The following is a 20144-nucleotide window of genomic DNA, read 5'->3' on the forward strand; positions in this document are numbered from 1 at the left end:
GGGCCTAGGGACAAACTGGAGGCGGAAAAGCACACACACCCCCCCTAAGCCAGCGTTCCCCTTCCGGGTCCGCACGCTCCCGTTTCCAGGCACACCTTCCCAGGCCTGTACCTGTGCCATCGCTCTGGAACGCCGGGACGGGATTCTCCCCCTCTTCCTCAGCCTGCAGCCGTATGTTGACATGATTGACGAGGTGGGAGAAGAGGGCCAGGGTAAAGGCAATGGCTGCACTGTACTGCTTGGACCCTAAAGCCAAGAAAGCCAGGCATCAGGGGCTCAGGGCCCTGAGAGGGAGGGGAACCATCCATTCCAACCCACATCACTTACTCTCAGTCCTTCCCAGATCAAACTCTCTCTCAAAGCCTCTAAGGTAAGAAGAAATTCTCAGCTCTCTGAACTATCATCCTGTAATCTAGAAGGTGCCCGCTCACCCGGCGCTTCCTCACGTAAGCGTATCCTCTCGTCCGTCTCCTCCTCCCTCGCTTTGATGCCTCCACACAGGCTCCTCCCAAACCCAAGCACCTTCACATCCAGCCTTGCCTCTCCTTCCTTCCTTCCAACCTTGTTCCACATTCTACCAGGAAAAGTTTGCAGAACTGACCCTGTGTCTGCCTGGGTCCTGGTCAGGGTGTGTGTGTGAGAGGGAGTGAGGAGGAGGGAGAGGGAACGGCTGTGCCTTCATTCATCGGGAGGTCCCTTAGGGTAAGGCGCCTTGTCCCCGGCTCTCCCACAGCCAAGCAGTGCCACAGGAGGGCAAAGGCTGCTTGTGGAAGGAAGGTGACAAAGCAGCAGCTGCAGAAAAGGGTAGTGAGGATCCCAGAAGCCAGAGGAGGAGAGCAGAGGGACCAGGAAGTTACCTGCTCTCTTCAAGCTGTGCACACCCATGAGGCAGATGACGACCATCTGGAAGATGAGAAGGTCCGGGAGGAAAGCATATCCGCTCTCGTACTCCTCCTCGTCCTCACTGGCCAGGCTGAGGTTGGGGGAAGAGGGCACGTAGAAGAGACAGAGGTTGAAGTCCTCCAAGACTGACTGGCAAAGCGACGTCAGCTCTGAGTCCACGGAGCTGTGGAAGGGCAGAGTGATAGGGAGGTTAGTGATGGAGGAGGAGGCAGGAAGAAGAGCTGGGAATACAGGATTCCGAAAAAAGACTAAGGAATCCTGCAGGGAAACTTCAGAGCACAACAGGGGACTCAGTGCTGCGCTGATCTCTGCAGCAGACAAAGGCACAGGGAAGGGCAGGCACAAAGTGGAAGCGATGTGAGTGGGCTTCCATTCAGTTGCTCCTTCAATATCCAACAAGAGCCCATTCTGAGCCAGAGGAAGAGCTGCCCGGAGAATGGGCAAACAGTGAGGGATGCCAAGAAAAGGCTAACCAGACGGAGAATTTCACCCGAGAAGCAGAATTCAGCAGCTCTGCCTCCTCCGTAAGCACCCTCCGAAAAGAAGCTGTCATGGATGGGCTCACAGGACACAGCTCCTGCTCATGCTCTCTTCCACTCACCTGCTTTTGGGCTGCAGGAGGCTCTGCAGGTACATGAAGTTCACCAGCAACCTCTTGATGTCTTTACATCTGCAACGAGAGGAGCCGGGGTGAATGCCGAATGGCTGCAGAGTCCCCATGGCCCCACTGCACCCAGTGCAGCCAGAGCCCCTCCTCCCGCAGGCTCTCACCGCTTCCTGCTGGGAGAGAGTTTGCGAGTCTCACACTTCTTCAGCTGGTGGTACATTTTGGCTGCCTTGTCAAACAGCCTCTTGAGGTTCCCATAGGCCCCCTCAAAGGACACTTCTGATTGGATGCTGAAGGAGGCAGAGGAAGCTATTGAGTCTCGGCAGGGACACGGGAGGGATGGGGTGGAGTACAGTGGGGAGGGGTGAAGAGGGAAATGTCACTCTGCCAAGGAGTTATAAAACAATGTTTCTAGTAAATAGACTGTCCCCTCCCCATTCCATAGACACTCGGGATGGGTGTCTCTCTCCTAATAAAGCACTTGCAAACACCAACTTTTATCGTTAACAGCTGAGTGTCAGATCCAGGGAAGCTGGTCCCCTCTATATCATCACTGTCACCTCAAAACACTGAAGCTCTACAATTCTGAGGTTCTCGTCCCAGGATACTTTGGTAACATTTCATCAACTCTGCCAAATCTGTTTCCTTCTTTAATAATATAGTGGACAGCTATTTTAGCTGCCCAAGTGCCTACAAATCCAGGTGGCTGTATAAAACGCAGCAGGAGTGTCAGGGGGCCCTGACAGGAGGGACCCCTCAATCTCAGGATTCCCCTATGTCAGGCAGGAGCTAGAGAAGGGAAGACGGGAAGAGAGAAAACGAAGCAGGGATGGTCTGGCCAAGAAAAGAGGGCTGGGGAGAGGGGCAGGTACTCACCAGCGCAGGTAGCAGTACATGGCTTCCACGTTATAGTACTTGCTGCCCGCAAGGGTGCCCAGCTGGTTGAAGGGCATTCCTGGGGAGAGAGAAGTCACACAGCTGTAGCCACAATACTCACCAAAGCTGCCAGGCCCAACCAAAGTAAGATTAGAGAACTCTTGGGGAGGAAGGGTTGGGCTTGCAAGTGTCTAGGTGACTAGCAGCTTAATCTTATTCCTCCAGGAGATTACTGATTATAGACTTACTTCCTCTTAGCCTATTCCCGCCTGGCCGGCCAAGGAGTTCAGCACTGATGGGTCCCATTCCTTCAGCGGTAGCTGTGACTCCTCCAAGGTTGACAATTCCATGGAGCCTTCTCCCTGAACCCCACTCAGTTTCTCACCTCTGCTGTCTCCTTCCTCTAATCCCCATCTCTCCCTGCAATGGAGCCTAGTCCTTTCTCTTCTTTTTGTCTCCCATGGGGGCAGATGAAGTAGAGTCTCCTCTTTCTACAAAGACTTCAGGGACAGGAAAGCCCTCTTCTCTCTTCCTCCTCTACTGCCTCCCTCCTTCTTATTTCAAGACTTTCCCATTTCTCTTCCCCTTCCATCCTCTTCTGAGTGTGCAGTACAAGAGGGAGAATGCTTAACCGAGGTGAAGTCCTAGAGAACTGAGTGAGGTAAGGACCCAGGGGAATGAGTATGGCCTACCTGCCATCTCAACATTAACTTCCTCTTGGGAAATGATGCCGGCTGGGAGGTCCAAGCAAGGGTCCACTTACCAATCTGGGGAGCTACCGACAGGGCCTGATAGTAAAATCTCTCAGCTAGCAGCTCGGTGTCCACGCCAGCTAATTCATTCTGATATCGTGCTGCAGGAGAGAGGAGGGAGAAACACGATGATTCCATATTCCACAACCTCCCTCACTGGGAGTCCCCTCGGAGGAGCTGTGGTAAGAGCCCGGAAGGAGGACACCTGAGCGAGGAGGCAGGCTGCTTGGAGCTCTCTCTCTCTAACTTCCTGATTTGAGAGAGAAAGAGAGATTGACATATTGTTCTACCCATTTATGCATTCATTGGTTGTCTCTTGTATGTGTCCTGACTGGAGATCGAACCCACCCTGGCATATCGGGATAATGCTCTAACCAACTGGAGCCATGCCACCAGGGCTCTCTGGCAGTCTTTTTTTTTTTTTTTTTCCTTTTTTTTAAAATTTATATGAGGGAGAGAGAGAAGAAAAAAAAAAAAAAGAAACATCAATGTGAGAGAAAAACAGAGATCAGTTGCTTTCCGTAAGCACTCTGACAGGGGACCAATCCTGTACCTGGGCATGTGCTCCGACTGGGATTCAAACCTGCCACCCTTTGGTACAAGGGACAATGCTCAACCAACTGAGCTACGCCAACCAGGACTCTCTGGCAATCTTAAATGTGCATGGCTAAGGGCGAATTATTCAATTTTCTCCTCCTCACTGGTAAATTCAAAATGTAAAGAATATTTAGTAGTGTAAAGCAAACAGGCTCTTTTTGATTATCTCTTGCCAATGAAGGTAAGCTACAGTGTGTATAATTAATTGGAAGGACCTATGATAACTTGGTTCTGCAAGGCAACTGCTCAGTTCCAGAGAGGAGACACTACTACTGATCCTTGGTCAGTCTAATGAGAAAGGCTGATTCTCTGCGCACCCTCCACTGAGGGCTCCGGGAGTGGGCTTGGGGCAGGAAGAGAGCCTCAGGTCAACAAAAGATAATGACCCAACAGCCACACACCCACTGCCTAAGGAGGACCCTTTGTCTGCTAGGACTAGAGACCCAGGAGGCATAAAGAAACTACTTTTCCATTCTGAGAAATATCTGAAGGCAAGTAAGTCCTCCCTGAGGCCTGCCTTCAATTCCTCTAAGAGTCCATAGAGATTTTTTTTTTTTTTTTTTTAAGGAGACAGGTAAAGCTTCCTAACACACTACTAAAACTACTTCTTTATCACCCTGACTTTCTCAAAATTCGAAAACATTTTCCTTCTTCCCGTATCCACTGATCCTTTCCAACTCACAGAAGAGCCATGAAAAGAAGGGAGCATTGTAAACAGATGAAAAGGAAAAGGTTATCAGGCCCAAACTACTTCTGCTCTTAGAGCAAGCATGTCAAACTGAAGCAGCCTGAGCCTGTCCTGAGCCTAAAAAGAGAAAATGAAAGGTTCATGCTTACACAAATCGCCCAGGTACACCAGACATCGGTGGCATGCCATCTGTGCCCAATCCATCTCCTTCCCCGAAGCAGACACTGGCTTCTTGCATCCTGAGAGAGCAAGGAGAAAAACTTATGAGCCTATCCCTCTTCCCCTACCTATGGGGAAGTGCCTTTCCTGGGTGGAGAAAGGAACTCATAGGACGAAGAAGACACTCATCCAGGACACAAGTAGAGACACCAGTTTGCAGATAGGACTCCTTCACAGGACGGGAAGAAACTGAAGAGAAGGGCTAGGGTCCTCAATTTAGGACAGCTCCCGGGGAGGAGGTCATGTGAAAGGTCATCCTGGAAGGCTTCTTTCAAAAGGAAGAAGAGGTGAGGCTCAAGTGTCAGGACAGTTGTGGTGCCCCACCAGATCCCCACATAAAGGCAAAGGGTTTGGGTAAAGAAGGGAAACTTGCCCAGTGCAATGTGACTGAGAGCAAGGGAATGCTCCTGGCTTCTGCCTAGGAGAGGAGCCACAGGGACGGCAGCAGACTACAGTCTACCCAGGAAGGAGACAAGGTGCGCCGGCCTTGCCTGAGGAAGGTGGTGGAACTTCAGTTCAGAAAGCCTCAGCTTGCTGAGAGGCAGTTCCTCCAGTGCTGGGTACTGGTCTACGTGTCTTACATTAATTTAGCTGAGTTCGCCGAAACCGGTTTGGCTCAGTGGATAGAGCGTCGGCCTGCGGACCGAAAGATCCTAGGTTCAATTCCAGTCAAGGGCAAGAGGGGGTGTGCAAGAGGCAGCTGATCAATGACTCTCTCTCTCATCGGTGTTTCTAACTCTCTATATCTCTCTTGTCCTCTCTATAAAAAAAAAAATCAATAAAATATATATTTTTTAAAAATTTAGCTGAGCCGAGACCGGTTTGGCTCAATGGATAGAGCGTCGGCTTGGGGACTGAAGGGTCCTGGGTTCGATTCCGGTCAAGGGCATGTACCTTGGTTGCGGGCATATCCCCAGTAGGGGGTGTGCAAGAGGCAGCTGATCGATGACTCTCTCTCATCGATGTTTCTAACTCTCTATCTCTCTCCCTTCCTCTCTGTACAAAATCAATAAAATATATTTAAAAAAAAAAAAAAATTTAGCTGGGCTCACAGGGGCCCCATGAGGTGGGTTAAGTGTCAGAGCCAAGATTCAAAGGGCAATCTGGCTCCAGAGACATCCTCTTGTCTATTCCACCTTGCAGCCCTTCTCCTGGGAGTGCAGTTCCGTTCTGAAAAGCTCTTCCTATGTTTTCTACAGAGACACCTCTTAGTTAGCTGAATGGGGAAAATGTCAATAAAAAGAACTAAAGTGGGTTTGGGAACCAACTTTTTGAAGTAAGGGTTAGTCGTCTTTTTTAGGCTATGAACCCTCTGGCCATCTCGTTTAAAACCTATGCATGCTGTCTCAGAGAAATGCTGTTTCGTTTTTAAATGATGGTTTTAAATGCACAAAATATAGAGCTATGCTGTGCTTCTGACCAGAAAGTACTTCCGGGTGGTAGCACAAACGCAACCTTCATCTCTGACACACAATGTCCATGGCCCGGGGAGGGCAGGGTCAGAGGGCTGGGGAGAGAAGGGAGTATAAAAAACAGAGGGAGTTGGAGAAAGAGGGAAGGAGCACTAACCAGTGGCCAAATAGAAGAGAAAATTACCAACTAGAAAAGAAGGTATAAACTAACTACAGCTGCCAGCGCCTGCGATGGCTGAAAGAGATTTGCATTATGTTGAAAGAATGGCCATAATATCCCCAACATTCCTAAAATTTTCCATACTTTCAAACACTGGGAAACAATCTCTGAAGTTCAAAGAAACAGTGCCAGCCAAATTCAACGGGGAGAAGAAAACAAATTCTAGTAATACTTCCTTCCAGTGCCAGACCTACTCTAGATCATTCCACCCCTCCTCCTCATCACTCCGCACCAGTCCACAATCCCAGGTCAACAGAGGCCTCTGTCTTTTCTTAACATCTTCACCCTAACCCGTCTGCTTGTTTGGATAAATTCAAACTTCATGAACCATTTGTAGGTCTTGCCAGAAGGCTTTCTGCCTGGCTGGGTCACAGGTGACATGAACCCTGGGGGATAAGACCAGAGACAGAGGCCCACCTTCAGGCTTCACTAACCTATGAGGGGGTCGGTGACATGGGTCCAGTCGATGCAGCATTGCAGTTCCAGCTGGTAGTGGGACTGGATATAGAGAAGAAGATGCTGGTAGAAGCCAATACCAGCCACCAGGTGTGTCCTGTAGGCACATTCCAAGGTGCTCCGGCTGTGGATATGCTAGAGGGTCGAAGAGGGAAGGGGCTGGCTAAGCGACACACTCAGAGTGCTGCTCCCCTCTCCATCACCTTTTTCACCTCACTGAGGAAATAAACTTCTCTTCTTGGCTCTGGAACCTTATCCATGTCTCCTCTCAATCACAAATTACCCCAACACCATTAGAGGTCTGGGATCAGGCTCCCTCCTCCCCAATCCTAACTCTACCTCATGCCCTGCCTCCTTTCTGCCATCTCTTCCTTAGGCCCCCCATCTCCAACCACACTCTGGCCCACATTCCTACTGTCTCTTCTTCTTTAGCTTCTCCTCTTTAGACAAATTTCTTCCCAAGACCTAGGATCTCCCCTTACCTTTTTGTTAGTCTTGATAAGCTGGATAACTTCGTAGTACACCTTTCTCCATAGCAGCTCCTCAGCCTTCCTCCCGTAGTCCACTGGGTGCAGGAACATAAGCTTGACGCAGAGCTCACGCAGCCTGGAAGGGTGCAGAGGAGCATGAGACAGACTGCCCATTACTTGGTGAAGGACACAAGAACCGAGAGCAAGGAGGCATTTGTCAACACCCTACTCACAAATCTCTGGCCCCCCAACCGACATCCAGACTCAGTGAGTCTGACCCAGGACAAAGGTAATGCCAGAGGCAGTAGGAACCCCCAAAGACACACAGGAGCAGTAAGAGTTTTCTTCCCCTGCACACTTCTTTCTTCTCTGCCTATTTGTCCCCTCATTTCCCCCCAGTTCAATGCCACCCCATGGCACCAGTCTGTTAGATGCAGAAGCTGAAAACAGAGGGAGGGATCCCGGCTCCCTCTTAGGAGGGCCAGAGACTCCGCAGCCCATTGCCGTGCATGAGGACAGAGGTAGGAGAGAACATGTGCCTATCCATGTGTGACAGGCTCTTAGATGACGAGAGACAGAACCTCTGCCGGCTTACTTGTTCCTCAGGCTCACGTTCTCTGGCTTGAACACCTCTTGATAAGCGGTTTTGTTGCAAAGGATGAGGTCCAGTCGATGCACAGCCTCCACGACAGCCCTGCAGGGAACACAGTCAAAGAGCCCTCAGCCATGCGCACGGTCCACCTAGGATGCCAGGGCACTGACCTAAGGCAAAGCTAAAGAATCAGGGGTGGCCGGGACTGGTTTGGCTCAATGGATAGAGCACTGGCTTGGGGACTGAAGGGCCCCGGGTTCGATTCCGGTCAAGGGCATGTACCATGGTTGCGGGCATGTCCCCAGTGGGGGGTGTGCAAGAGGCAGCTGATCGATGACTCTCTCTCATTGATGTTTCGAACTCTCTGTCTTTCTCCCTTCCACTCTGTACAAAAATCAATAAAATATATTAAAAAAAAGAAGAAAAAAAGAATCAGGGGTGGAGAAATGAGGACCTTGCAGGTGGAGCTCCATACAAAACAAAATGAAGTCTCCATCTAGATAGAGCAGCACCCCCGGGGGACAGCTGGCAATGACAGAGACATTTCTGATGGTCACAACTGGGAGTAGGAGGAGATGAGTTGCCACTATCATTTAGTGGGTGTTGCTAGACACCTCATAATACACACGACAGTCCACCACAGTAACCATCCTGCCCAAATGCCAAGTGCCACGGAAGAGAAACCCTGTGTTACGGGAAGGTAGACTCTTCCAGTGGGAAGAGCACTGGCTGTGATCCCAGGCAGAAAAGCTAGGGTTTGAGCCCTGGCTGTGCCTTACTAACTCTGTAACTTTGGGCAGCAAATTACCTGACCCCTTTAAGCCTTGTTACCACATCCATAAAAAGAGACAAAATAATAGCAGCTACCTCAGAGTGCTATTGTGAGAATTAAATAAAATAATTTCTATACAGCATTGGTACATGGTGGGCATCCAATAAATAATGGTGGAATTAATAAATATTCTATCTCTGACAGAAAGGAAAGGCATTCCTAGTATAAAATTCTACTTTGGAATAGTGGAGTATGGGAAAATAGGGTGGAGGGTTCCTGCGCTGCCTTATCTTAAGGTCTCCTGGATTCTGATGAAGGACTCGTTTAATACGGAGACTAGGTTATGGAACCAGGCTGCCAGGTTCAAGTCCTGGTTCCAATGTTATGTTACCAGCTCTGTGGTCTTGGGGAAAATACCTAACTCCCTTATGTCTCAGTTCTCCCATCTATAAATTGGGAATAGCATGATCACCTCTTTTGTGAAGATTAAATTAGTTAATATAAACAGCATTCATAACTGCCTCACATATGGTTAAGTGTTCAATAATAAGTATAAACCCCCATCTTTCTTGCTGGAAGGCTGAGGCGGCGGCCCAGACACTACCAGAAAGGCCACGGAAACTCTCTGGACGGCTAAGAAGCACCAGCGGTGGGTGTCATCTCCGGATGAGTAAAACCCCGAGGGTCACAGACAGCAGCTGTGAGGACAGATGAATCAGGCATGGCTCTGGACACAACAGCAACCACAACCAAAGAGTGGTGACTCCTATAACCAAGACTGTTTCCGAACACTGAAACCCGTGCTCCGGGGGGAGGTGAGCACCCTGTGGGGTGCAGGTGGCCCGGCACAAAGAGCGGCCCTTTCCAGGCAAAGCGCGCACCAGAGCCAGCTGAGTGGTGGGATGGCAATGAGGCCTTCTCTCAGCTTCTCCGCAAACACCTGTGGGCTGCCGAGAGCCGGGAGCCGAGCCCTTTAGCCAGCCTGGCCCTGGAAGCCAGGGCAGCACCATGCAGCCATCGGTGATTTACTGCATACCAGCTGTCCTCAGGGCAGCGTAGACGCGTATACGTGTGTGTATTTTTATGGACAGGCTCCAGAGCTCTCCTTAGATTCTCAATCCCAAAAAAATGTTAACAACCACTACTCTAAGGTCAACCAAAATTCTTTTTAAAAAAATATATTTTATTGATTTTTTACAGAGAGAAAGAGAAAAGGATAGAGAATTAAAAATATCGATGAGAACAAGACATCTACCAGCTGCCTCTTGCACACCCCCTATTGGGGATGTACCCACAACCAAGGTACATGCCCTTGACAGGAATCGAACCTGGGACCCTCCAGTCTGCAGGCCGACGCTCTATCCACTGAGCCAAACCAGCAAGGGCCTAACTGCAAATTGTTGGGTTTTTTTTAAACATTTTAAAAATATATATTTTATTGATTTTTTTTACAGAGAGGAAGAGAGAGACACAGAGTTAGAAACATCGATAAGAGAGAATCATCGATCAGCTGCCTTTTGCACACCCTCCACTTGGGATGTGCCCACAACCAAGGTACATGCCCTTGACCGGAATCAAACTTGGGACCCTTCAGTCCGCAGACCGACGCTCTTTCCACTGAGCCAAATTGGTTTTGGCGTAACTGCAAATTCTTAAACCTGAGAGGACTCAGGACTTCCTTCTCCATTCCCCATCAGACCAAAAACTCCTCCACAAAAACTACCCAATGCCTCATGCTCTACTATAATCCCAGGCCAAGCACAGTGTTAAAAAAATATATATTTTAGAAGTTAATTGGCCTAATTAATTGGTGCTTATATCCCTTCCAGCATCCCTTCTCCAGCTGCCTTTTCTTCTGAAGTGCTTAGACCATTTCAGAATTTCATTTCTATAAACAGTCACACTATGGGAATGTCCCAAATGTACTAAAGCTCAGTGATAAGTCTAACAATATCCTCATATTGGGCAGAGAAAGCAGATCTCCCTCTTCCAGTTCCTTCCACCAATCACCACTGCTATAATAAAAAATAAAAACAGCCGAAACCGATTTGGCTCAGCGGACAGAGTGTCAGTCTGCGGACTGAGGGGTCCCGGGTTCAATTCCGGTCAAGAGCATGTACATTGGTTGCGGACACTCCCCGGTGGGGGTTGTGCAGGAGGCAGCTGGTCGTCGATGTTTCTCTCTCATCAATGTTTCTAGCTCTCCCTTCCTCTCTGTAAAAAAAAAAAAAAAAAAATCAATAAAATATATTAAAAAATAAAAAATAAAAACAGAGTCCTGCTGCCTCGCATTCCCACCCTATCAAAGCCAACAACACACAATTACAAGCAGAGATAATACCCAGGGGCACACATGTAAGCCACACATCAGTCCTGGGAAGGTAGTGACTTGAGAAAGAACTATATTTGAGAACGATAAAGGAACGACCAGAACCATTACCAAAAGCAGAAGACAAGGAATCCTGCAGCCCCTGCCCACGCTCTGTGTGACAGGCAGCACTGACAGCAGCAGCGCCAGGCACACGTGCCAGCCCCCAAGCCCACTGCTCGGGGCAGCCCACAGTGGGACTGTGGGATTGGGTCACTTTTCTATTCTGGGAGCCGCCTGTACTCCCCCGTCTTCTGGTTTATAAAGCCAGAGCAGGCAGCTTGCCTACTCAAAGCGGGAAAAGACAGCATGCTTTTGACTCTTTTGCTATCAAGGTGGGGCCGAGGGCTCTAAGGGAGGGTACAGTCTTCTCACGCAAACAGTTCTGTTCAATAGGGCCTGAGCCAAATGAGAACTGCACTCCCTACTAGAAAGCAGAGAACTCCACCTGATCTCTGTGTCCATTCTCGTTCCATCCAGTCCTACAGCCCATGTCCCCGCTGCCTCACACAAAAAATCCTTGGCCCCGGGGTGGGAAGAGTCCACACTGGCCTGTTCCCAACAGAGGGCTGAAGACTGAGGAGTGAGCGTAACACTGGAAATCAGAAACCAAGCACGTAAGTTGCCTGGCGAGGGACTGTGGTCATGAGGATGGGAGGAAGGCAGGCGTCGGGAATCCCCAGGTGCCCTGCCATGGGCTCCCGCGACCAAGGAACACTCTGGACTCGAGGTCCTTGATGGCCCGGCACGCAGTCTTCAGGCCTTCCATTTCATTCAAATTCCCAAAAACTGGCGCCGTAAGAGGTCAACATGTATCAAGTGGAGATCTTTCCTTTTAAGGATGAGGAAGCGCGGGCCCAAGGTCACACACACAGTGCGAGGGGGTAAGGCCAGGACCCGCACCTGGCCCTCCTGGTTTCAGTTCAGGGCTCTTCTTCCCAGGAAGTCCTACGCGGGGTTCTTAGGGCCATTCTCCTCCGGGTTTTTCTCCATCTCTGACTCCACCCTTTACCTTCCCAAGCCCTCAGTTCCCACCTTCTCACCCCAAACCCGCAAGGCTCAGCGCCCGCCCCGGGCTCCCCGCGCACCGCGCAGGGGACTCCTCCACGTGCTTCCGTCCAAACCTCCCACCCACCCAATTCCTCCTCTGGCGCCCGCCCGGGTACGGGCCCCGCCCCCGCCCTCTCCCCGCGGCTCCCTCCAAAACTGCACCCTCCGCCGCCACCCGCACCCCGCGCCCCGCACCGGGGCCGCCCGCCCCGAGGCCCCACCCCTGCGGTCCCCTGCTTCCCCCCGCAGGTGCACGCACGCCCCGGCCCCTCTCACCGGTAAAGCCGCTTAGTGTGAAGGACTTTTGCTTCGGGTTCGCTGCTCTCCCCTGCGGCGGGGCCTTGGCTCATGGTGCCCGGATCCGGAGATGGTGCCCGGTCACAGGCTCCCGCCGCCCACCGCGACAGCCGCAACTGCAGTCTCCGACCGTAGCCGCCACCACGGCCGGCCCTGCTCGGCCGCCATCGCTGTAAGGCGGCTGCCCGCGACAGCTCCTCCTCCGCCCGGCAAATCTCGCGATACCGGCTGCACCTTGGCCGGCCAGTGACCTGTTGCCACCAAATCTCGCGAGACTCATTTTCCCTCCCGGGAAGTTGCCCGAACTAACTCCGGGCAGAGAGGCCGCTTAACCTTCTTCCTGCTTCTTCGAGCCCTTAAGAGAAAAAACTTTATTGATAAAGCTACCAGGAAACGGACAGCGGACCCAGCTGGAACGAAGCGAGATGGGGCGGACGGGCTCCTGCTAGGAGCTAGGAGCGTGACTTTGCCTTGTCCCGTACAGTCGTTATTTAGTCCATCATTCTGCTCCTCCACCCACCCCCTACCAGTTGCACCAAGTCTCTCTCAGATTACTGGTTGGTTAGAGTGATTCCAAATCTCCCTTTTTTCCTATTATTTAAACAAAACAACAGAAGTGTATGTGAAAGTGTTCTCATGAACCTTTTGTAAGTGCCTCGGCCCTTCACTCTCCTTCCCTAAGATTTCCAGTCCAAACATTGATTGCACAGAGAAGCTGTTTTCTAGCTACAATGCTGGGTTCTGGGGACACACCGATGAGCAGCTCAGACACCCTCCCTCCCTCCCAAAGCTCAAATGACTGGAGAGGATAGGCCACTCCCTCAGGATTCTGCCCCCGGTCCTCCCACTGGAAAGGTCACGTTGGATTTCTACTGCTTTCTTGACCTTAATTAAACCTAAGCTAAAAAGCAAGGGTTTGGGGAAGAGAGGAAGTCAGGAAAGCTGTGTACATGTTATGGGAACAAATCCCCCCTCGACCAATATGACCCTGTCCCAGGCATTGGCTTTCTTTCTGTTCCTGAATCAGCCTGTCTTTCCCACTCATTGGGCTTTCACTCTCTGTTCCTCTGCCTGGAACATTCACACTTCCCAATTCCCTTCAGGTCTGTCTCCGCTCAAATGGCCCCTTGGCAAAGAGGTCTTCCCTACTGAAGTGGTCTTATTGAGTTAGTTGCTAGGCTTCTTTATTATTTGTTACCCCAATAGTACAAGCTCAAGAGCAGAGACCTTGCCTGTAATTTTGTTTTCTTATCCATCTGTGCCTAGAATAGTCTAGTTAATCATAGGTGCCCGATGAATATTGAATGAATAAGTGTACAAATGCCACCTCTTTTCTGGGTGTTCCCTACTCCAAGCACCCTTTGATGTACATACCCCATGGTCCCCTTCTGCTTTCCTGAGCTGGGAGCTCCTACGTGTCCTCTCTCTGCCTAGAACACACACTTCTATGCCCAGCTGCACCCCCACTTTCAGAAAGGAGGACGTGCTTCTCCAATGCTTTTTCTGTCGGCCGATTCAGCAGGGCGGGGCCTGCCCCTTTAATCTGGGCCCCACCTGCTCTGGTCAGACTGGTTTGGAGACACAGGTAAAGGGAGGGAGGGAAAGGATTACTTGCAGAGCCAGCAGGGAGCTGGGCAGCTCCTTCTCAGAAGCTGGGGACCCTCCGCGTCTCTCCAGGCTGAAAGTAAGAGGGTGTCATGGGTCCAAATGGCAAGGGGTAGGAGGCCCCTGAGGGGGTGGCGGGAGGGGATCAGTCCCACCAAGAAGCAGTGAGACAGAGGACGCACGGCAGGGAGAGAGGAAAGGCAGAGGAGCCATAGAAAACAGCCATGATCGGACCTACAAATCAATCAGAATGCAGACGTACAATGGTTGAGGTGCGCTGGTGAGGAGTTTAGAAATTGTCCAGGTACCCAGGCTGGAGACTAGAGACTAGGGCACACTGCTACTGCCAGTTCCTTGGGACAGATTTGTTGGCAAGTCACTGGTATCAGTTGCCGGGAGAGTTCCAAGCGGGTATCTACCAGAGAAGGGAGGTTTGGAAGGGAAGGGGCAGCCTCTCTGTCCAAAGGAGATCCTTAGTGGGAAAGGAACTCTTAGCAAAATTCTAGGTGCCTCCTCTTCCTCCCATTCCTGCATGAGTGTGACAGTGACCCCAGGCATTTTGATGGAGGCGGTAGAAGGCATGGGTGGGGACTGGCCTGTGCCCCCTGACTCACCCTTTCTTGCTGGATTGAATTTAATGTCAAAAGGGTTCTTCCATTTCAGCTGCTCACTTCCCTCCTGCCTCCCTCTCTTTCAACACTCTCCTCTGTGCCATGTTCTTCTTAAGGTCCCAGAAGGGGCTAAAGCCCATGAGGCAGGCTGCCCCAGAGCGTTCCCGTTCTGTCAACCCATCCTGAGGGCCAGGGGACAGGAGCTTCGGACAGAGATCTGCTGCTGCTGCCCTCCGCAGTGACATGAGCTCAGGGTAGACTCCGGAACCGAGGCCGCAGGATGACAGAGCATGAAACCCTGACGCTGCTGGAAGTGAAGGTTCCCGAGGCCCCGGAGAAGAGCCCACCCTGCCAGGCCTTGGTCCCCAATGGCCGGCAGCCGGAAGGGGAGGGCGGGGACCCGTCCCCTGGTGCCGAGTCCTCTCGAGGGGAGACTTCAGCTGGGTCTTCGCCCGCGGAAGAGGGGACCCGGGATGGGCTGGACAGCACCGTGAGCGAGGCTGCCACCCTGCCCTGGGGCACTGGCCCCCCGCCCAGCGCCCTGTTCCCGGACCCCCCTGGTTGGCGGGACATTGAGCCCGAGCCCCTCGAGTTGGAGCCGCTCAGCAAACGGGAGGAGCTGCCCGAGGATGACGCCAACCTGCTGCCCGCGAAGGCGGCGCGGGCCTTCGTGCCCATCGACCTGCAGTGCATCGAGCGGCGGCCGCAGGAGGAGCCGGCCGTGCGCTGCGAGGCGGGCGAGGGCGGGCGGCGCCGGGCCTTCCTGGCTGCCCGCGCCGTCCAGCCCGAGCCCTGCGAGCGCAAGTGGGCCGAGGCCGTGGCCCGGCCGCCCGGCCGCCCCTGCGGGGGCTGCCAGGGCCATGAGGGCCTGAAGGCCGTGGCCTCGGTGGGGGCCGCTCTCCTCCTCTTCCCCTGCCTGCTGTACGGGGCCTACACCTTCCTGCCCTTCGATGCCCCCCGGCTGCCCACTATGAGCTCCCGCCTGGTCTACACGCTGCGCTGCGGGGTCTTCGCCACCTTCCCCATCGTGCTGGGTGAGCCGGGCCCGGAGGAGCCGGGGCATCTGGGAACTGCCCTTGAGGTCAGGGCCGGCCTGGCTGGTGGGCAGGGGTTTTCCTTCACTCCGACTGGACCCTCAGGCCTCACACACCCCGCCACCCTGGGTGCCTGGCCCCTCCCGGGACCCCGTGTCCCACCATGGGGAGGGGAGCCTGTGCCTTTGAGCTCTCCCTGCCCGGCTTCTGGCCTCCTGCTCTATCCTGACCCCGTGTTCTCCGCCCCCGCCCCCACCCAGGGCTCCTGGTGTACGGGCTGAGCCTGCTGTGCTTCTCCTCCCTGCGCCCCTTCGAGGAGCCGCGGCGGGAGGTGGAGATCCACCGGCAGTATGTGGCCCAGTCGGTCCAGCTCTTCATCCTCTACTTCTTCAACCTGGCCGTGCTGTCCACCTACCTGTCCCAGGACACCCTCAAGCTGCTGCCCCTGCTCACCGGCCTCTTCGCGGTGTCCCGGTGAGTGGGCTGCGGGCGGGGCCGAGGGCAGGGGTGGTGCCAGAGGGACCCGGGGCTGACTGTCCGGAGAGCCGCTCAGGGACAGGGCCCTTTGGGATCCTGTATCAGCCCAAACGTGTGCCCAGAAAGGCGAGTCCACTGTCTCCCTCGCAGCTTGCCTCCCCTGGGGGAGCAGCTCGAATGTCTTCTCACCAGAAGCTGATTTCAGAGACGCTTATGCCACTAAAACTGAACGGGCTCCCGGGCTCCCCGGTGTCAGAGACCCACCTCCATGCGTTGCAGCCACTCCGCTGTGACACTGGTCAGGTGGCCACTGGCCTCTAGAATGCTCCCTATAACCAAGGGCTCAGGGCTTTATGAGGCAGTCTGTTTCGTTTTTCAAAGGCCCTCATTATTACAAAGTTCCTTATATTGTGCTAAAAACCCCTGCCCTGGCTCTGATCTCTGGAACTGCCTGGGATAAATCTGGATATTTGATAACAGCCTGCTCCCCTAGTGTTTACTTGCTAAGTGACCCCGATTCCTTCGCTGTCCGGAGTCCTTCCCTCTGGGTAGGAAATTCTCCTATGGGGTGGGGAGGCCTGGCCAAGGGTATTGTTCTGTTCATACCAACCACATTAGTCCTCATGGCTGCCTCGTTACTCTCATTTATAATTTACAGCCACCTGAAATCTTAAAGGTGCTTTCATGTCAACTACTGTTAACCTAGAAGGTACCTTTGAATTTGTCTTTACATTTTTTTTTCTCTAATACATTTCCTTTGGTCCCTTTCGATATACGATTCCAGATTGTTTAACTGCTAAAACACTGTTCCGATTGAGCTGAAATCGGCCTTCCTGTTCCTTCTGGTATAGTCTAGTGGTCATCTGTCCCACCAGCCCGCATTTTCTCCCAGATCTTTCCCAAGATAAATGTTCCTGCCCATACATGTCCACTTCCCACCTCCCTCTCGGGGTGTGCTGGTTTCAGATCAAGTTGGTTTAAGCTGTAAGGATCATCAGGGAGCTAAAGAAGAATCAGTGATTGTCTCGTCCATCTGACCCAGTTTGCACAGAGGAAATCAGGGCAGACTGGAGAGGAGAGTCCCTCAGGTCAGTCAGCATAAGTGGCAGGACTAGAATCCAGGGCCCTTCCCTCCCTCATCCAAGGTCCTTCCTTTTCTACCACAGGCAAGTTACTTAAGCATTTTTTAAAAATCTTCACCTGAGGATATGTTTTTGACTTTAGAGAGAGGAAGGAGGGGGTGGGGAGAGACAGACAGACATCAATGTGAGAGAGAAACATTGATCTATTGCCTTCTGATCTGTAGTTGCTCCAACGGAGGACCAAACCCGCAACAAAGATGTGTGCCCTGACCAGGAATCGAACCCACAACCTTTTGGTGCAGGGGGGGGGGGGGGGGATGAAGCTCCAACCAACTGACCCACCCAGCCAGGGCTATTCTCCGTTTCTTTTTCTTTCTTTTTTTCTTGGAAAAAAAAAATATATATATATTTAAAATTGATTTCAGAGAGGAAGGAAGAGGGAGAGATAGAAACATCAATGATGAGAATCATTGATTGCCTGCCTCCTGCATGCCCCCTACGAGGGGCCGAGCCTGCAACCCAGGCCAGGAATTTAACCATGACCTCCTGGTTCATAGGTTGATGCTCAACCATTGAGCCACACTGGCTGGGCTGTGTCTACTTTCATCACCCATTTCATCTATAAGACAAAGTTGTTGTGAGGATTAAATGAGTTAATTCACGTAGTGTGTACAGTAGCCTGGCACTCGGTAAGGGTTTGCTAAACGTGAACTTTTACTATGATAACAAGCTGCGGTAGAGAAGCAGTGGTTACTCTTCCCTGTTTATCAGGTTTAAACGTGGAGGCACATCAAACTGATAACAAGTTGTCCTTTATATACTGAGGAAGCTGCCCCCCTCCCCCACGGAGGGGTATGTATTTTAGTGGATGTTCCAAAAAACTCTGGTTGTGGCTGATCCATCCCTCTGGCTTCAAGCCCTCTGGAAGCTGCGTCCTTACTCTTCCTCTGGCTCTGAAATGGCAGGAGGAAGGGTAATGAACAGGCTTAGGATCAAATCACAGTTTTTACTATTTCCCACATATGTGACCTTGACCTTGGTTGGATCAGTCTTAACCCCTATGGAATCTTAGTTTCTTCCATCTACAAAAGGGGAAATAAATACAATGGAAAGTACAGCTGTAAAAGAATGAGGAAACTGTCTATAATAAAAGCTTAATATGCAAATTGTCCCCTCGGGAATTTGACTGGGAGTTCAACCGCTCGCTATGACATGTGGTGACCACCAGGGGTGGTACAGGGGGAAGGAAGGCCCCTATCAGCCCTGACCACCAGCCAGGTCTAGGGACCCTATGCGTGCATGAATTTGGTGCACCAGGCTTCTAGCATACTGATAAAAATAATCTCCAAGATATATAAAAAGGGGAAAAAGTCAGTGTGCAGAACAGTCTAAATGTCTGCTACCGAACTGCAAAAGGGGTGGAGAGGAAAACAGATCTTTTTGTTCAAACATGCATATCAAACCACTTTTTACACAAGAAACCATAATATTGGATACCTGGGGTAGGGGTGGAGGTAGGGAGGGATGGAGGGATGGAGGAATGGAGGGGAAGAAAGAACAAAAAAGGTGGCAGGATCAGTAGAGGGAGGAAGAGATTTAATATACGCATTAGTACCTTTGAATTTTGAACCATGTAACTATATATTGCCTACTCAAAAAATTTCAATTAAAATTTGAGAAACAAAAGAGGGAGGGAAATAAAAAACTCACCTCATAGAGCTACCCAGAAGTCTATCGGGAACAGTGCCCCTTGAGTGACGAGCATTGCGCCTGGCACATTGTACATAAGCATTTGCTGTCTTAGGAGCATCCGTCATACCCACCAACCCACCCACCTCCCTCTCCGCCTGTCCTCTCTCCTCGCCCGGCAGGTTGATATACTGGCTGACCTTTGCCATCGGCCGCTCCTTCCGCGGCTTTGGCTACGGCCTGACGTTCCTGCCCCTGCTGTCCATGCTGGTGTGGAACCTCTACTACATGTTCGTGGTGGAGCCGGAGCGCATGTTCACTGCCACCGAGAGCCGCCTGGACTACCCCGACTACGCCCGCTCGGACCACAGGCCCCGCCCCTGGGGCTGAAACCGTCTGTCCGCTTGCCCCAGCCTGGGTACCGTGGTGAGATGACCCTGCTCTGACCCGACAGGGTCCCATCCAATCAGAATTTGGATTGACTGACTGCCCTCCACACCCCCGTCCCCAGCGCTCCCCCATTGGGGGCTGGCCTTCACCTTCAAAGCCCAGGACAGGCATGAGGGAGGGAAGGAGGGAGGTGGACCAGATACTTCCTTGCAGGGAAAGGGAAAGGTGGACAGTTACGTTCCTTAAGGAGCCGAGGGAACAGGGCCAAGACCAGGGGAAGCCCCCTGAGCAGCCTGCCTCCCACCACAGCCTCGAGCGCCCACCACTGCGGAACTCTTCCACTCTCCAGCCTCCTGGGAGGCCGTGGGCAGAGGCACAGCCAAAGCTCTGACCATCTGTGCCAGCTGTCTAAGCAGAGGGCCTCAAGGAGACTGGAAATACTGCTCTTGCCTAAAGACAAAGGCTGGGCATCAGATCAGATGGGACTTGCATGCTGGGTAAAACCACCCTGGGGCCTGCATCGAGAACCCTCCATGACTGGCCCTCACAAGCCCATAGTCTCAGTCAAGACTATTACAGCTGCCCCAGCACAGAGCTGCTGCCTCCTGCCTCCGACTGATTAGGCCCCTGTAACTTCCTGCTTCCTAACTGCCCAGAAGAGAGGAGCAGACAGGGAAGCCTGCCTCCCGAGACGTGTGTGCATGTGCGTGTGCGTGTGCGTGTGCGTGTGTGTGTGTATGCGTGTCCATGCATGTGGTGGCTGGGAAGTGGTTGGAAGGCACAATGGCTGGTGTCAACCCCGTGTGAATGTGCATGCGGGGTGGGTGAAACAATAAATGACTACCACAGTCTTACTGGGCTCCTTCTTCGTCTTTGCACCCTGTTCTCAAGCGTCCCTTCCTTGTCTGCTTCACACTGAATCAGAAACCTCCCTGCTCCGCACGATGGAGAGTGGCTGGCAGGAACCTCGAGAGGGA

General features: G+C 52.2%; 2 protein-coding genes across 2 annotated transcripts in view; one reads left to right on the top strand and one right to left on the bottom strand.

Annotated features, from left to right (window-relative positions):
• The window catches only part of SMG5 (SMG5 nonsense mediated mRNA decay factor), a 24831-nt gene extending 12334 nt beyond the window's left edge, over positions 1–12497 (bottom strand). The window contains exons 1-11 of the mRNA XM_084866748.1: positions 12259–12497; positions 7796–7894; positions 7213–7336; positions 6709–6865; positions 4573–4662; positions 3150–3239; positions 2387–2465; positions 1675–1800; positions 1505–1573; positions 858–1066; positions 112–246 (exon numbers count right to left, since the gene is read on the bottom strand). Coding sequence (XP_084722874.1) covers positions 112–246; positions 858–1066; positions 1505–1573; positions 1675–1800; positions 2387–2465; positions 3150–3239; positions 4573–4662; positions 6709–6865; positions 7213–7336; positions 7796–7894; positions 12259–12332 — 1252 coding nt within the window. The 5' untranslated portion in view covers positions 12333–12497. The remainder of the gene's footprint in view (positions 1–111; positions 247–857; positions 1067–1504; positions 1574–1674; positions 1801–2386; positions 2466–3149; positions 3240–4572; positions 4663–6708; positions 6866–7212; positions 7337–7795; positions 7895–12258) is intronic.
• Positions 10252–20114, top strand: TMEM79 (transmembrane protein 79). Its single transcript, XM_084866850.1, has 4 exons — positions 10252–11549; positions 14612–15529; positions 15790–16003; positions 18960–20114. Exons 2-4 carry the CDS (start codon positions 14776–14778, stop codon positions 19165–19167), a joined length of 1176 nt encoding a protein of 391 aa, XP_084722976.1. The 5' UTR covers positions 10252–11549; positions 14612–14775; the 3' UTR covers positions 19168–20114.
• The last annotated feature ends 30 nt before the right edge of the window (positions 20115–20144 follow it).

The sequence above is a fragment of the Pipistrellus hanaki genome, assembly GCF_964339955.1.
Source record: "Pipistrellus hanaki genome assembly, chromosome: 18".
NCBI lineage: Eukaryota > Metazoa > Chordata > Mammalia > Chiroptera > Vespertilionidae > Pipistrellus > Pipistrellus hanaki.

Bases quoted from the DNA above. Each gene is read 5' to 3' on its own strand.
- TMEM79 (XM_084866850.1), top strand. From the start codon at position 14,776: ATGACAGAGCATGAAACCCTGACGCTGCTGGAAGTGAAGGTTCCCGAG. The intron at 15,530-15,789 runs GTGAGCCGGGCC...GCCCCCACCCAG, and splicing joins CACCTTCCCCATCGTGCTGG to GGCTCCTGGTGTACGGGCTG. The intron at 16,004-18,959 runs GTGAGTGGGCTG...CTCGCCCGGCAG, and splicing joins GGCCTCTTCGCGGTGTCCCG to GTTGATATACTGGCTGACCT.